The 16,211-nt window shown below is 46.1% G+C and overlaps 1 protein-coding gene across 1 annotated transcript in view; it reads left to right on the top strand.

Moving 5' to 3' along the window:
• TOP1 (DNA topoisomerase I) overlaps window positions 1–14,473 on the top strand; it is a 77,774-nt gene extending 63,301 nt beyond the window's left edge. Inside the window, exons 12-21 of the mRNA XM_038750181.1 lie at window positions 575–762; window positions 886–1,030; window positions 1,749–1,892; window positions 3,564–3,749; window positions 4,180–4,248; window positions 4,887–5,001; window positions 7,349–7,476; window positions 9,903–9,997; window positions 10,848–10,997; window positions 13,105–14,473. Of these exons, the coding sequence (XP_038606109.1) occupies window positions 575–762; window positions 886–1,030; window positions 1,749–1,892; window positions 3,564–3,749; window positions 4,180–4,248; window positions 4,887–5,001; window positions 7,349–7,476; window positions 9,903–9,997; window positions 10,848–10,997; window positions 13,105–13,207 (1,323 nt within the window). The 3' untranslated portion in view covers window positions 13,208–14,473. The remainder of the gene's footprint in view (window positions 1–574; window positions 763–885; window positions 1,031–1,748; window positions 1,893–3,563; window positions 3,750–4,179; window positions 4,249–4,886; window positions 5,002–7,348; window positions 7,477–9,902; window positions 9,998–10,847; window positions 10,998–13,104) is intronic.
• The last annotated feature ends 1,738 nt before the right edge of the window (window positions 14,474–16,211 follow it).

Below are 16,211 nucleotides of genomic sequence, written 5' to 3'. Positions count from 1 at the left end.
TGTGATTCTCTTAAACCTCTTTCAGGCTTGCTATTCCTAATATCTGTCTCGACCTGACCTGGATTTCTAAGAACTACCAAGTTTGTAAGGAGAACCCAATCAACCTCTCTCCCTCTTGCTATTTACCAGCTCCTGCAGAGACTGCTAATAGCTTGGTTTTTCCCAGGGAAGGTTATTGGTATTTAAAGCAGCATAGCTACCAACTGGTTTAATAGAAGGCACACGGTGTAAATATTTAAGCACTGGAGACCAATTGGGCAGTTTTGTGTTAAGGGTGGAATATGGCGCTCTTCAGTTTCCCTAGGTTTAGTCATAGCTGAGTTAATTTTTCCAACTGTTTTTGAGCTCTATATTCCCAAGTCTGTATCTTTGATCCCTGGGCCAAGGACAGTGGTAACATTCATCTTTTTGTCTGTGCTGGACAGGGAACATGTCTGCCAATTCTGTATTTTCCCAAGCTCTTAGCACAGTGCTTGGCCCAGAGTAAGCACCTAATAAATATCGTTGATGATGATGAGGTTCCGGAACAAAGATTGAATCCATTTTGCGTGCCTGGTCCCTTCTGTCATCCTAGAAAATCAAAGACGAGAACGAACAGTTGCTTAAGGAATTTGGCTTCTGTGTGATGGATAACCACAAAGAAAGGATTGCCAACTTCAGGATTGAGCCTCCGGGTCTCTTCCGGGGGCGGGGTAACCACCCCAAGATGGGCATGCTCAAGAGGAGGATCCAGCCAGAGGACATCATCATTAACTGTAGCAAGTAAGCATGACTCCATTTTGGACTCCAGACAACCAATTTGGGGTTGAGGGGAAGGGGGGCTTTCTGTGACTGTGTCTGATCACTTTCTTTCCTCTCCTTCTCCCTTCAACTTGCCCTCTGCAGAGATTCCAAGGTCCCTCCCCCTCCCCCAGGACACAAGTGGAAAGAGGTCCGACATGATAACAAGGTGACCTGGCTGGTGTCCTGGACTGAAAATATCCAGGGTTCCATCAAGTACATCATGCTGAACCCCAGCTCTAGGATCAAGGTAAGGTGGTAGAAGTAACCCAGTGAGCTGACTCTGTACATCCCTGGATGTGGTGTTAGGATCACTAATCCTGAAGCAAATCTTCCTATTTTTTGAATTTGATTAATTTCTGGGAGGCTCACAGGTGCCCTGCACGCCAAGGTTTCAGTGATCCCTGGCCTCTTAAGGAATTTGGTAGAACTTAGGCCACAGACTTAACTTCAGTGCTGGATGTGCCATTTTAAAACATCATCCTGAATAAGCTTTCGAGTGCAGTTCCACTATTTTAGTTATTGGGCCTAGGTCAAGATTATCTGTACCCCTTCTCCCTTGATTAAAACTGCTCAGCATCCTGCCTTTCAAAAAGTACTATAATTATTTAAGTGCTTACTATATGCCGAGCACTGTTCTAAGCACTGGGGTAGATAAGAGATCATCAGATCAGACACCATCCCTGTCCGAAATGGGGCTCAAGTAGGAGGGAGAACAGGTAGTGGATCTCTGTTTTCAGATGAGGAAACTGAGGCCAAGTGAAGTGACATGCCTGAAGTCACGCAGCAGGCAGAGCTGGGATTAGAACCCAGGTCCTTTGACGCCCTGGCCTGAGCTCTTTCAGGCCCTGCTGCTCCTAATTCAGAGCTCTCAGCCTGGTAGGCTAAATGAGGTACAGGAGCAAACCATTCTGTTGCGTTGTCATCAGTGTGGCAAAAGAGTAAAGCATAGTTTTCTGGGCCTCCAGGGTGAAAAAGATTGGCAGAAATACGAGACGGCTCGGAGGTTGAAGAAGTGTGTGGATAAGATTCGGAACCAATATCGAGAAGACTGGAAATCCAAAGAAATGAAAGTCCGACAGAGGGCCGTAGCATTGTACTTCATCGATAAGGTGAGTGTCATGCGTGTGTGGGCACTGTTTAATGGACTTTTCTCATTTTTCTTCTCCTCGTGCCATCATAGATGATTATTGTTATCGGTAGTATTGTGTTCGATAAGAGCGTACTGTGTACCAAGCAAGTCAGTTCTGACATAGTCCCTGTCCCACATGAGGCTCACAGTGTAAGTGGGACAGAGAACAGGTATTTAGTCTTCATTTTACAGATGAGGAAACTGAGGTACCGAGAAGTTTCTTGCTCACCACACCTGAGAAACCCATAACCTTAGCATTAACTTCAATTCCTGTTGGTTTTTCCTTCATGACATCTCTAAAGTCTGCCCTTTCCTCTCCATTCAAACTGCCAATCTGATCTAAACACTTACATCTTTGCTTGGCTAATGCATCAGGCTCCTTGCTGACCTCCCTGCCTCCTGTCTCTCCCCCACACCAGTCCTTACTTTATTCTGCTTCCCAGATCATTTTCCTAAAATAAAGTTCAGCCCCACAGCTCCCACTCCTCAAAAGTCCCTATTCCCCATTCACTATAGCCCATTCACCTCCATATCAGACACAAACTCCATACCAATGGCTTTAAGGCACTCCATTGGCTTCTCTGTTTCTATATTACCTCACTGATCTACTGCATCCCAGGCCACACACTCAAATTTAATACCAACCTTTTCACCATGCCTCGATCTCATCTATCTCAGCACTGCCCCCTTATCCACATCCTCCCTCTGGTGTGGACCTCCCTCCCCTTAATAATAATAGTTATGATGGCATTTATTAAGCGCTTACTATGTGCCAAGCACTGTTCTAAGCGCTGTATCCAACAGACCATCACTCTCCCCACTTTGAGCCATCCTGAAATCATATCTCCTCCAAGGGGCCTTCCCTGACTAAACCCTCAATTCCCCAAATAATGGTAATAATGATCATTATGGTATTTGTTAAGCATATACTATGTGCCAGGCACTACTAAGCACTGGGGTAGGTACAAGCAAATCAGTTTGGATACCGTCCCAGCCCCACTTGGGGCTCACAGTCTCAATCCCCATTTTACAGATGAGGTAACTGAGGCACAGAGAAGTGAAGTGATTTGCCCAGCATCACACAGCAGACAAGTGGTGGAGCTGGGATTAGAACCCCATGACCTTCTGCCTCACCTATGCATCTTGGATCTGTACCCTTTTAGCACTTGATATCCACTTCACCTTCAGTCCCATAGCATTTATGAACATATCCTTGTACCTCTTCCACTTCCCCCTACCTCTATTTCAATACCTATCTCCCTTTCTAGACTTGCGCTCTTTGTGGGCAGGGATCACGTCTATTCTGTTGCATTGTACTCTCCCAACCACTTGTTCAGTGCTCACTTGGTAAATATTGATTAACCTGGTGGTGTTAACCTGGTGGTGTCTTGTTTTGTTGTCTGTCTCCCCCTTCTAGACTGTGAGCCCGTTGTTAGGTAGGGACCGTCTCTATATGTTGCCGACTTGTACTTCCCAAGCGCTTAGTACAGTGCTCTGCACACTGTAAGCGCTCAGTCAATACGATTGAATGACTGAATGGTGTCACTCAAGATGATCTTTTTGAGGCTGATGGGGGAGCTTCTGAGGTTTAGAAACACCATTCTCATTCTGCATTTGCCTCCTCTCTTTTCTTCCCCTATCCAATTTGCAGCTTGCTCTGAGGGCCGGTAATGAGAAGGAAGAAGGGGAGACAGCTGACACTGTGGGTTGCTGCTCCCTCCGAGTGGAACATATTAACTTGCACACGGAGATGGATGGCCAGGAATATGTGGTCGAGTTTGACTTCCTCGGGAAAGACTCCATCCGATACTACAACAAGGTTCCCGTGGAGAAGAGGGTAAGCCGTGGGCGCGATCTCCCTGCCGAGGTGTCGGTTTCGAAAGGGGCTGGGGTGGCCAGTGTCCCTTGACATTCCGTTTTTGGCCCCAAACCTCATTCTCTCTAAACAAGAAGGGTAACGGGGTGGTTGCCACAGTCTTATGGGGTTGACGATTAAAGTAGAAAACGTAATCTTGTGAAAAGTGTTGAGACGAGGGCCCCGCACTTAAGCACCACCCTGGCATGTTTACCCAACGTGCCCTTGCAGCAGTGTCTCAGAATAGAGGTAAGAAACCCGGGACCCGTTTTCTGTGGCAGCTGCGAAATCTCAGCTCATCTAATGTGAAGAGCCACTTACAATGCACACAAGCTTAGGACCGGGAACCCAAGAGAATCGTCTGTTGAGTTGAATTTTAGTGAATGACCACTTTTGTTTACCCTTTCTGTAGGTTTTCAAGAACCTTCAACTATTTATGGAGAATAAACAACCCGAAGATGACCTTTTCGACAGGCTCAATGTAAGCTTGCAGAGGAATGGATGCCCCCCTACTCTCACGTAGAAAGGAGGGCAGAAACCGAAAAGCTTGGGCCAGCCCTCAGCTCTAGAGCATCCAAAAACAGATTGGTTTGCCCTATTCGGCCACTTGGCAATATGGCAGCCCTTTCTTCAAGCCAGTCAGCCTGAAACCAGCCAAAGGGGTGACTGTCTGAGAGTCCCATCTAAAGCAAGGGGAGGATAAAGCATGACCTTGACTTTATTGTAGTCTGATTGTCCTCAGGGCTACCAATCCTTTGGGTCCAGCTCCAGGCCATAGTCTGGATGCTGGCTTTCCCTTGTTTTGTAGGCCCAAATGCTTGTCATCTCCTCATCCTCCTTCTCCTCCCCACTTCCCCCTTCTCTCCCTGTCCGTTTCAGGAGGTTTGTGTTTGAAGATTGAGCCCAAAAGAGAATTTAATTTTGTACTTAATCTGCCAAACTGAGAATTCCTTGACTGGAAGAATACTCTGTAAATTCACGGTAGTTCTCCAAGTTTCCAACCTGCCAGATGACTAATGCTCGAGAATCTGGTTCAGGCACGGTGTTTCTGCCTGGCGGGCGGGGTGAGCTCACAAATACATTTCACCTAAACCCTTCCTCCTCACTTGTCTCCTTTAGACCAGTATCCTAAATAAGCATCTCCAGGATCTGATGGAGGGCTTGACGGCCAAAGTATTCCGTACCTACAATGCCTCCATCACGTTACAACAGCAGCTGAAGGAGCTCACTGCCCGTAAGTGTTATCTCGGTCAAGGGATCGTCTCGGGTCTGGGAACCCCAACGGTTCTGATCCCGGCTTGGTGAAACAAGTCCTCGTCTGCAAACGATGACTCTGAATATGCCCATATCCAGATTGTTTTTGCAGACAGGCTCTTCCAACAGATTACTGCTGGTTTTTACCCAATTCTGTTAACACCATTTAATAATAATGACAATGGCTATTATCAGTATTGTTGTTATTATTATGGAATTTTAAGTGCTTAAGTTTGGTTGTAAGGTCATTGTGGGTAGGGCACATATTCATTCAATTGTATTTACTGAGCATTTACTGTGTGCAGAGCACTGTACTATGCACTTGGGAAGTACACTTCGGCAACATATAGAGACGGTCCCTACCCAATAATGGGCTCGCAGTCTAGAAGGGAGAGACAGACAACAAAACAAAACTTATACACAGGTGTCAAAATTGTCAGAACAAATAGAATTAAAGCTATATACAGAAGATGCCTAATTCTGTTTTAGTGGCATTCATTCATTCAGTCATATTTATTGAGCGTTTACTGCTTGCAGAGCACTGTTCTAAGTGCTTGGAGAGTACAATTCAGCAACAAAGAGAGACAGTCCCTGCCCACAATGGGCTCACAGTCCAGAAGGGGGGTGACAGACATCAAAACAAGTTAACAGGTATTAATATAAATAGAATTATAGTTATGTACATATATACACGAGTGCTGTGGTGTGGTAGAGCAAAGGGAGCTGAGGAAAAGAGGAGGCTTAGTCTGGATTAGTCCTCTCCCAGGCATTTCATACAGTGCTCTGTACACAGTAAGCACTCAATAAATACAGTTGGTTGATTGCTGTGCGCCAAGTGCTATACTAAGCACTGGGGTGGATACAAAATACTCAGGTCTCACATTCTAATTTGGAGGAAGAACAGGTAACAAATTCCCAGCGCTTAGAACAATGCTTGGCACATAGCGCTTACCAAATACCATCGTTATTATTATCCCCCTTTTGCAGATGAGGGAACTGAGACACAAAGAAGTGAAGTGACTTGCCCTGAGGTCATGGCAGCAGGCAACTGGCAAAGCCAGGATTATAACCCAGGTCCTGTGACTATCAGGCCATACTGCTTCTCAAGAGTAGCCCTCCTTCCCCGCTCTCTCCCCTCCCTCCCCCTCTGTACACACATTCCAATTCCGGCCTTCATTTGCTGAGTGGAGAAGCATATGTGCCAACTGGAGTTTCTAAACACAGCTCTGAAAATTCTTTTTCAAGAGTTTTTTTTTTTTTTTTCTTTCTGGGCTATGGACTTTACACAAATATTCTCACAGGGCTCACCGCCTTAAAGATGATGTTCTTTTGAAACTGGAAAGAGGGTGGAGTTGTCATGGTAACTGGAAAAAGAAGGTGGGAGAGAATCAACTCCCCGAAGTACATGCTGCTCTCCCCCTCACAGTTGGCTAGAGTCGCCAAAGCACCCGGTTGAGTCTCAATTACCCATTGTAGTTTGGGGTGCAGTAGTGGGTAGGCATTTGTGAGTCAGAGGTCTCTGATCTATGTGGGGAAAGGGCAGGTAATAAGCCTGATCGGTGTTTGGGACTGGCTTCAGTCATTTGCATTATCATACATGCGCAAAGGCTGAGGATGATGTCACTTCCAAAGAAGTTTTGGGGGGAGGGGGCTAAATTATTTGATGAGGTCATGTTTGGCAAAGTTACATATGTCTGCAGCAATAAGCATTGAAGTTCTGGGTTCACCTCAGTAAAGAGGAGTCTTATTGTGTCTTATTGGGAAGCAGCGTGGACTTGTAGACAGAACATGATCCAGGGAGTCGAAAGAACCCGAGTTCTAAAGCCACTTATTTGCTGTGTGACCTTCTCTGGGCCTGTTACGTCATCTTTCCAACCGGATATACTTGTACCTATCCCAGTGTGTAGTACAGTGCCTGTCACATAGTAAATACCATTTAAATGCCGGGGGCGGAGGGTGCCCGCGTGGGGAGGAATTTTCCTCCCCCAGATCTGTAGCTAAGCCTCTGATTATCTGCAGGTGACATTGATTTTTCAGCCTCTAGTTGTGGAAGGATGCCAGAATCGTGGCAACTGAATTTTCAGCTCCCTGGAGCTTTACTGAAAGAACTAAGCTAGAGGGAGACAATAGATTGGGGTTTCCACACTTCCCGCCATGTGGGTTAAATTTAGAGTCTCTTGGGCCGCAGCCCTGACGGGGACCGTCTGTTGCCTTCTGGCTGAAGTAAGAACCAGGAAAAGCCGCGATGATAGGTTTGTGGTCGCCTGAAAGGGGAACAGTCCATCTTACCGGAATATGGTGTCTTTTCCATGTGTAAACGGTTCCAGCGGACGAGAACATCCCCGCGAAGATCCTGTCGTATAATCGTGCCAACCGAGCCGTTGCTATTCTGTGTAATCACCAGAGGGCGCCGCCGAAGACCTTTGAGAAATCCATGCTGAATCTACAAACCAAGGTAATTTTGTCATTTTAGGGGGATCTAAGCCCAAACCGGGACGATTCTCTATCAAATCAACTCAGATACATAAGTTCCTAGATGGCAGGGATCACACCTACCAGCCCCGCTGTACTCGCCCAAGCGATTACCACTTAGGGCTCTGCATAACGTCGATTAAATACCCCCTTGGCATTAAAAAGAGTCACAGCCACTCAAGTTGACCTTTAAAAAAAAAATAATAATAATAATGGCATTTATTAAGCGCTTACTATGTGCAAAGCACTGTTCTAATCACTGGGGGGATACAAGGTGATCAGGTTGTCCCACGGGGGGCTCACAGTCCATCCCCATTTTACAGATGAGGTCACTGAGACACAGAAGTTAAGTGACTTGCCCAGGGTCACACAGCTGACAATTGGTGGAGCCGGGATTTGAACCTATGTCCACTGACTCCGTGCTCTTTCCACTGAGCCACGCTGCTTTAAAAAGAAAATCTCTGCTGGAATTTAAGCCTTTTTCCAGTTCGAAAAGAAATTTGTGAGCGGCTCTGGAATTTTAAGGCAGTCCAAGTTTTAAGTCAAGCAAACATTGTCTCCTATATAGCTAGAGAAGGATAGTTTCCTCAGTTTTGACGGCCAGAAGTGCTTTGGTTTCTCTCCGTGCAGGTAAAACCGAGCGATCTCGTGGGTCATCAGTCTCGCTAAAGTGTCAGAAACAGTTGGGTGCATTAGAAACTCTGCCAAGCCAGTGTTCCCCTTTTGTTTCAGCAGAGGGGGGATGCTGGAGAGGAGAGGCTCTGCAACTTGTCTGCTGTGTGACCTTGGGCAAGTCTCTTAACTTCTCTGGGCCTCAGTTACCTCATCTGTAAAATGGGGATTAAGACTGAGAGCCCCACATGGGACAGCGTATTACCTTATATCTACCCCAGTGCTTAGAACAGTGCTTGGCACATAGTAAGTGCTTAACAAATACCATTATAATTCATACACACACACGATTCCCAGACTTGCTAATTCTGGGTCTCCGATAAGTCCCAAGAGATTCCATTCAAGGCTGAAAAACCCCCAAATTGTGGCCCCCTGACTTGTTAACTATTTGATGCCTGATTCCTGGGCCCCCGTGTCAAAAATGAAAAGCTGGCACCTCAGCCTGGAGCAGAGATGTGGAGAGGAGTCAATGTTCAGGCTGTTGAGATAAGAAACTTAACAGCTTTGAAGAAGCCCTAGATCCAGTTTCTTCCCTCCTCCCCTGCCCGTGAAACCAGGGCATCTTTCGCCTCTCGGCATTCAGAAACCAGTCCCACCTCATTCATTCAATCGTATTTATTGAGTGCTTACTGTGTGCAGAGCACTGTACTAAGCGCTTGGGAAGTACAAGTTGCGTCGTGTCTTATAACTCTGGTGTGTTCCTCAGCTATAGTGAAAACAGTCCGTTCTCCCTTAACGTGTGTTTCCGCCACACACTCTGGAAAGAACGCAAAGGAAGAATTAGGGCGTGTTCTTCCAGCGTGCGTCTAGATAGAGCACAGTGTGATGGAGGAAGAAGTGATTGTGTGCGTGGCAGTAATCAAGGCTATAGTACTTCAGTGTGAGTTCTTTATAAATCAGGAGTTTGTCAAGGACAAAACCCGAGTTATCAGAAAGCTCACTCATACCTCAAATATGACCCTAGCAGAATTCTTCCATATTTTTAAAGTCCTTAATCCTTTAAATTTTTTAAATCCTCCTCCCCCCAACTTAGACTGTGAGCCCTATGTTGGACAGGAACTGTGTCCAACCTGATTCTCTTGGATGTACCCCAGAGCCTAGTATGGTGCCCGGCACATAGGACGGAGGCTGGAGTGTTTTTCCATGGTTTTGTGGGGGAATCCAAAATATGGCTCACTGGGCTACCTTTGATGTTGTTTTGTGGACCTGGGTGTAGTATCCAAAGTTCCTGCTTGGACTGCTCCTCGTAAAGCAGGAGAGCAAGCTTGGGGCTGAAGCTGGATCCAGGGAATGAAATAATTTAACTCAAACACTTGCTTTCTGTCACTATTTTCTAGTTCAGGGCAGACCTTGAGAACTTTTGATGGCAGGAATCGTGTTGCCTAACTCTTGTCCTCTCCTGGTGATTAGTGATTTGCACAGAATGGGGTAGCAGTTTTGTTCCAATTTCAGGCCTTAGCTTCATGTAGTTTCTTGGGACATCTTACCTCTCCAAGTTGGGGAATAACCCTAACCTGTTGTGCCACTTCTTGGGCAATGGTTAGTTTGATATCAAAATGGCACGTTTGCTGCATGCACTCTTCGTATTGTACTTCTGAGGGAGGCCAACATTACCACTTCATTCTTTCCCCCCCAACATCATAATTAGCCTCATTCCACTGGGGAGGAATTTGCTTTATCCTTAGCTGGAAATGAGACCCTAGCTAAACCCTGCCACTCTGTTGTGCTTCTCTTCAGATTGATGCCAAGAAGGACCAATTAGCCAATGCCAGAAGAGACCTGAAAAGCGCCAAAGCTGATGCCAAGGTCCAGAGGGATGCAAAGTCTAAAAAGTAAGTCTCCAGGTTTTCAAACCAAAGGGAGAAGGGCTTTAAAGAATGATTGAGCAGCCTGAGTCAACTAAATCAAGTTCAACCATAAAGTGACTTTTTGGTAATGTGATATGTCTTTTAGAGCTTGGTCAGTGGCTATATCCTTTTGGCCCCTAGTCTCTCAGTCCCAGATCATTTTTCTAAAATGCCAAACTGTATCCATCGCCCCAGTACTCAAAAAACCTCCAGTGGTTGTTCATTCCCTTCTCCCCTTGAAGCGGAAACTCTGGACGTTTTGGTTCTAAGGAACTGAAATCAGGTCTCCTCCTCCTTATCCACTCATTTCCTAGCATGCACTCTCTGTTCCGCTCAAGCTAACCTACTTGTTCTCACCTTCCCCACTTCTGCCGACCTCTTGCTCACTTTCTCCTTCATATCCAACAGACCACGGCTTTCCCTTTTGAAACTGCATTTTTTCCAGGGGAGCGTCCCCGATTAATTTCGCTCTGGTTTCTCTCTCCTCCCCCTTTGTCCCCCAGTACCCAAGATCACTTCATCACCACTTTAGCACTTAAGTCCCCTCAATTTGGGAAGTACTTAGGTATACCGTACCCTGTTGTTTAAGCACCATTCTCACGTACATTGTTCCTCCTTTTTCCTCCTAACTAATTTTAGTGTGTCTCTCCCTCGATAAATTGATAAGCTCCCTCGGGGCAGGGAACATGTCTCTTGCACTCTCCCAAGGGCTTGGTCTAATACACAGTGGATCCTCAGTAAATATCGCTCATTGACTGTTGAGTGGCATGAATTCCTGAAGAAGTGATGGGCCTTGGCTTTGGGTAAACTGATGCCTGTTCCCTTCTCCTTACAGGGTAGTAGAGACAAAAAAGAAGGCCGTACAGAGGTTGGAGGAGCAGTTGATGAAACTGGAAGTTCAGGCCACAGACAGAGAGGAGAATAAGCAGATCGCCTTGGGGACCTCCAAACTTAATTACCTGGATCCCAGGATCTCAGTGGCCTGGTATGCAATGGGATATCAAGGGAGGGTGGGGAGGAAGGAAGAAGAGGGAATCCTTTTATGCCCCTTTTAAGGGCTCTTCACAAACCTGGCTTATTATGACTGGTTGTCACAGTGGTGTTTTTTTGTTGTTGTTGGTTTTGGGGCGGGGGGGTTGTTTTTAATTATTCCTTGGATTTGTATAGCACTTATTTTTCAAAGCACTTTCACACGTGACCACGTATTTATCATCACACCATCCAGAAGTTTTCCCCATTTTGTGATTGAGGAGATTGACGTGGAGGCCACACAGCCAGGCAGAGTCAGGGCAGGGCTAGAAACTGTCTCCTGACTCCCAAGACTTATGAGAGGGTCTTTTATTGTTTCCACCACCCCGCCTCATTTTGAACCTGCATTCTGTGAGCTTCGTCCCCTGGGCCTTCCATGATATTACACCCTGGGGATCCTGCCGTTGCCACTAAATTCCTCAGAGTTGCCAGGCATTCTAGGATCATTGTGTACAGGGGTTCCCCAGTTAGCCCTCTTAATTGGTTCCACGGAAATCACAACTCCTTCAGGAGGAGTCTCCAATTACTATCTAATCTCTCCAGTTTCTATCTCCCCCCACCCCTGGACTGCCACTTAGGCACTTAAGTACAGTTTAAACGCTAACTCAAGTACATATCCCTCTTCCTCCTCTCTAATTTATTTTCCATCTCTGTCTCCCCCACAAGGTGGTAGACTCCTAGAGGGCAGGGATTATATTTGTTTACTGTATGGCACTCTCCCAAGTAGTTGGTACAGTGCTCTGCCCACAGTGCTGCTGCTGCTGCCACTACAGTAAGTGCCCGATAAAGAAGTATCTGTTAACATTCAATAGAGCTGATACAGGAAAGCACTACAAGAAATGCTTTGTGTCAGGGGACGGTGAAAGCAGACTTGTCAGTCAGACTCACACCGTAGCCACCCGGAGAGTCGTCAACTTCTCTGCCTTTCAGAGCCGGGTGGCTATGTTCGTCTCAACTACCTAGCTTCCCACCAGGGACCCGGGCCTGCGGGCCCCTAGTTTTTCCCGTGGGTGAGGAGAGATGCCCTGTCGGCCGATGACGGGTCTCAGTGGGACGTCTGCGCGGGGGCTGAGCTGGGTCTGTCGGTAGAAGGCCGGAGAAGCAGCGTGGGGTAGTGGGTAGAGCACCGGCCTGGGATTCAGAAGGTCATGGGTTCTAATCCCAGCTCTGCCACTTGTCTGCTCTGTGATATTGGATGTCACTTTCCCTCATCTGTGAAATGGGGATGGATATATGTATATATGTTTGTACATATTTATTACTCTATTTATTTTACTTGTACATATCTATTCTATTTATTTTATTTTGTTAGTATGTTTGGTTTTGTTCTCTGTCTCCCCCTTTTAGACTGTGAGCCCACTGTTGGGTAGGGACTGTCTCTATATGTTGCCAATTTCTACTTCCCAAGGGCTTAGTACAGGCTCTGCACACAGTAAGTGCTCAATAAATACGATTGATGATGATGATGATGAGACTGTGAGCCCCATGTGGGACAGGGACTGTGTCTAACCCGATTTGCTTTTACCCACCCCAGCGCTTATTACAGTGCCTGGCACGTAGGAGGTGCTTAAAAAATACTGCAGTTATGATGATGATTATGACCCCGATGCACACCGGAAACAAGAATAGTGGCCGGGGGTCGGGGGCAGCTCTTGCAGAGAGATCTCAGCCCAGAAGAAAGCACCCACTGCCAGGGCTACTGCCCAACACGTTTGAAACGCCCTAGGGGTCCAGGGACCATGGGAGCTCTGCCCAGGGGACCGAGGGTACTTGAGGGGCCTCTGGATTTGTGATGCCAAGGAAGGAGGAAGGGGGACCTTAGAGACTCCCTGCCTCTGGTCCTTGCCCCTCCGGGACCGGTGACTTAAAGGCGGGCCCGGTCTCCTGGGCAGTGACAGAATGTAATCCTGGACCCCACATATGAAGCAATCCTTTAATTGCTACCGTGTCCCCTTGGGAAAGTCCTGTAAGGGGAAGGCCTAATGCTGGGCCTCAGTTCCGATTCCTCCAGCTGATCTTCCTGGCATACAGTCGCTGACTTCTCCTCTCTCTTTTCCTTGCAGGTGTAAGAAGTGGGGGATCCCTATAGAGAAAATTTATAACAAAACCCAGCGGGAGAAGTTTGCCTGGGCCATTGATATGGCAGATGAAGACTATGAATTTTAACTGGTTTTTAATGGGATGAATTGTATGGAAAGGGAGAGCCTGGTTTTAGGAAGATTGATAAACTGTGAGCCTTACTTGTCCTTATATTTGGCGGGGGGGAAGGGGGGAACAGACGGGCAAGCAAGCATTAACAAACCAACATCTTTGCGAAAAGATAAACCTGGAAATATTATAATGGAGAGCTGAGCCAGTTGTCCTATGGACAACTTATTTAAAAATATTTCAAATATCAAAATTCTAGCTGTATGATTTGTTTTCTTTTTGTTTTTTTGGGTTTTTTCTTTTTTTGTCTCGTTTTCTCTCGAGGGCAAGTGGATAGGAATTTGTCAACCTTCCGCCAGGCAAATTCACTGATTCACTGAAGAATTTGGGTCTTTAGCTACTGTACAAGAAGTCCGATTATATTGGTGCGTTTTTACAGTTAGGGTTTTGCAATAACTTCTATATTTTAATAGAAAATGGACTCCTAAACCCCTCCCCCCACCCTCCCGTCCACTTCAGGAATTTCAAAATAAGCAAAACGAAACCCAGCGCACCTGTTACAGCTGTTGCTATTGACGTGGGAATAGATTTTTCAATTAAACTTGAAACAGTTGTAATCGGAAAATTTTTAGCTAAGATGGCTGTTCACAGCAAAACATGATGGGAAGATGCTTCCTGACTTGAGTGCTCCTTTTTAAATGTGAATTTTTATTTCTTTTAATTATTTTAAAATATTTAAACCTTTTCCTTGATCTTAAAGATCGTGTAGATTGGGCTGGGGGTGGGAGGGGAGTGACAGTTGAGTGAGTTTGAAGATAATAAAATCAGTGACTGAAGCCATTTTCCCATCATGCCTTGTTCTGAGCATGTTCTGTACACATCTAAAATAATCCTCTCTCCGCTGACCCCCATTTTTTTTCCCCCTTTTTAAATCCCAGTCTTTTACTTGAAAGATTTTATTGTGTACAAAGTTTCACAGGTCAATAAATTTCGAGGGAAATGAGCATTGGTCCAAAAAGGAAAAATAATCAAGATTTTAGGGCTTTTATTTTTCTTTTGTAATTGTGTAAAAAATAAAAAAAAAAACACAAAAACAAATAAAAAGCAGAATTTTAATGTGAAGACTTTTTTTGCTATAATCATTAGTTTTAGAGGCATTGTTAGCTTAGCGTGTGTGCAAAGACCATTTCCCACATCTTTCCTCAAGTATCTTCTATTTTTATCATGAATTCCCTTTTAATCAACTGTAGGTTATTTAAAATAAATTCCTACACCTTAACTGAACCTTGGTGTCTGTGTCCTCTTGCTTCAGTTGGCCAATTGGCCTGCTTGGGGGTTGGGGTGTGGGTTTGGGCCCCCTCTCGTTGGGCTCCATGTGACAGCTAAGGGTAGATCGTTACTGTGAGCCCACTGTTGGGTAGGGACTGTCTCTATATGTTGCCTATTTGTACTTCCCAAGCGCTTAGTACAGTGCTCTGCACATAGTAAGCGCTCAATAAATACGGTTGATGATGATATTCCCTTAGATGCTCCCTGAACATCGGCTCCTTTCCCCAGCCGCCGGGTCGCCACCGAGCCCCGTGGCTAGTTGTGGGACCAGGAGGTAGAGCCTGGCTGGAAATCTGTGACTATTCCGAACTTCAAACTGACCTCACCTAAACTGTTTCTGCCCCCTTTCTTCTCCTTATCGCCCATCCCAAGAACTACCCCAATTTTCCTTGGAGAACTTTTACCCTCCCCCCAGCACCCTCCAGCAAAAAGAGTCTGTTCCTCTCGTATGCCCACGTGCCTAATTGCAGTTGCCGGCAACTAACTTCCCTCTTTCTTCCCAGACGTCTTGGATTTGATTTATTTCTTTGAGGCAAAATCTGCGGGTGAAAAGCCAACTTGGAAGGAATAGGTCTGCTGATGCAAGTCTAGTTGCCTTTCTGGTTCAGTCGTATTGAGTGCTTACTGTGTGCAGAGCACTGTACTAAGTGTTTGGAAAGTACAATTTGGCAACAGATAGAGACACCAGATGGTTGAGTCAGTGATCTCGGGACTGAGTGAAGAATGACAGGGCTCTGACGCACGTGCCTTTGACCTGGAGGTTTTGGTTCCTGCTCCCAAAACAATAAATGCAGATTTAGGGTATTATTTCAGAGCCCTGGGGGCAGGCTGAGACTCTTGAGAAGTAATATTTGTGGTATTTATTAAACACTGCGTACTTGACAAGCACTGTGATAGGATAAGATAATCAGGTTGGGCTCAGTTCCTGTCCCACAGTGGGCTCACAGTACAAGGTGGACAAGAACAGGTGTTCAGTCCCCATTTGATAGATGTGAGACGTAGACAAGTCAAGTGATCTGCCCATGGTCACAGCAGGTAAGTGGCAGGGCTGGGATTAGAACCCAGATCCTCTGGTTCCCAGACTTGTCCTCTTTCCACTAGGCTCCACTGCTTCTCCAGCGTCTGCTGCCTTGAGTTTTCCCTGGTGCCTACGTATCTCTCCTCCAGAAGGTAGGCCCACTTTTTTTTTTTCTTCTTTTTTTAGTGGTACACAAGCACTTACTATGTACCAGGCACTATACTAAGGGCTGGGGTTGATTCAAGGTAGGTTGGACACAGTTCGTGTCCCACGAACTGTTCCTGTCCCACGTGCGGCTCACGATCTTAACCCCCATTTTACAGATGAGGCATAAAGAGGTGAAGACATACCCAAGGTCACAGCAGACAAGTGGCAGAGGCAGGATTAGAACCCAGGTCCTTCTGACGCCCAGGCTTGAGCTTTATCCACTAGGCCATACTGCTTCGCACTTGGGCTAATTTCCCCCATGGCGTCCAGTACCGTACCTTGGATGCTAACTTCAGTTTGTCAGGACTCACTTTTAACGAAGAGGTCAGCGCCCATGGAAGCTATGGGATATGAGCCTTGGGAGATCAGGGAATCGGGTTGAGCACAATGTCGCCTTTTTATTTCCTGATATGTGACGATTCCATTATAAAGTACCTAAAATGTCTGTCTCCCCCTCTAGACTGTAAG

Source organism: Tachyglossus aculeatus, chromosome 8 (genome assembly GCF_015852505.1).
Source record: "Tachyglossus aculeatus isolate mTacAcu1 chromosome 8, mTacAcu1.pri, whole genome shotgun sequence".
Classification (NCBI taxonomy): Eukaryota; Metazoa; Chordata; class Mammalia; order Monotremata; family Tachyglossidae; genus Tachyglossus; species Tachyglossus aculeatus.
Note: the sequence above shows the minus strand (reverse complement) of the source record. Positions and strands in the feature narration are given on the sequence as shown.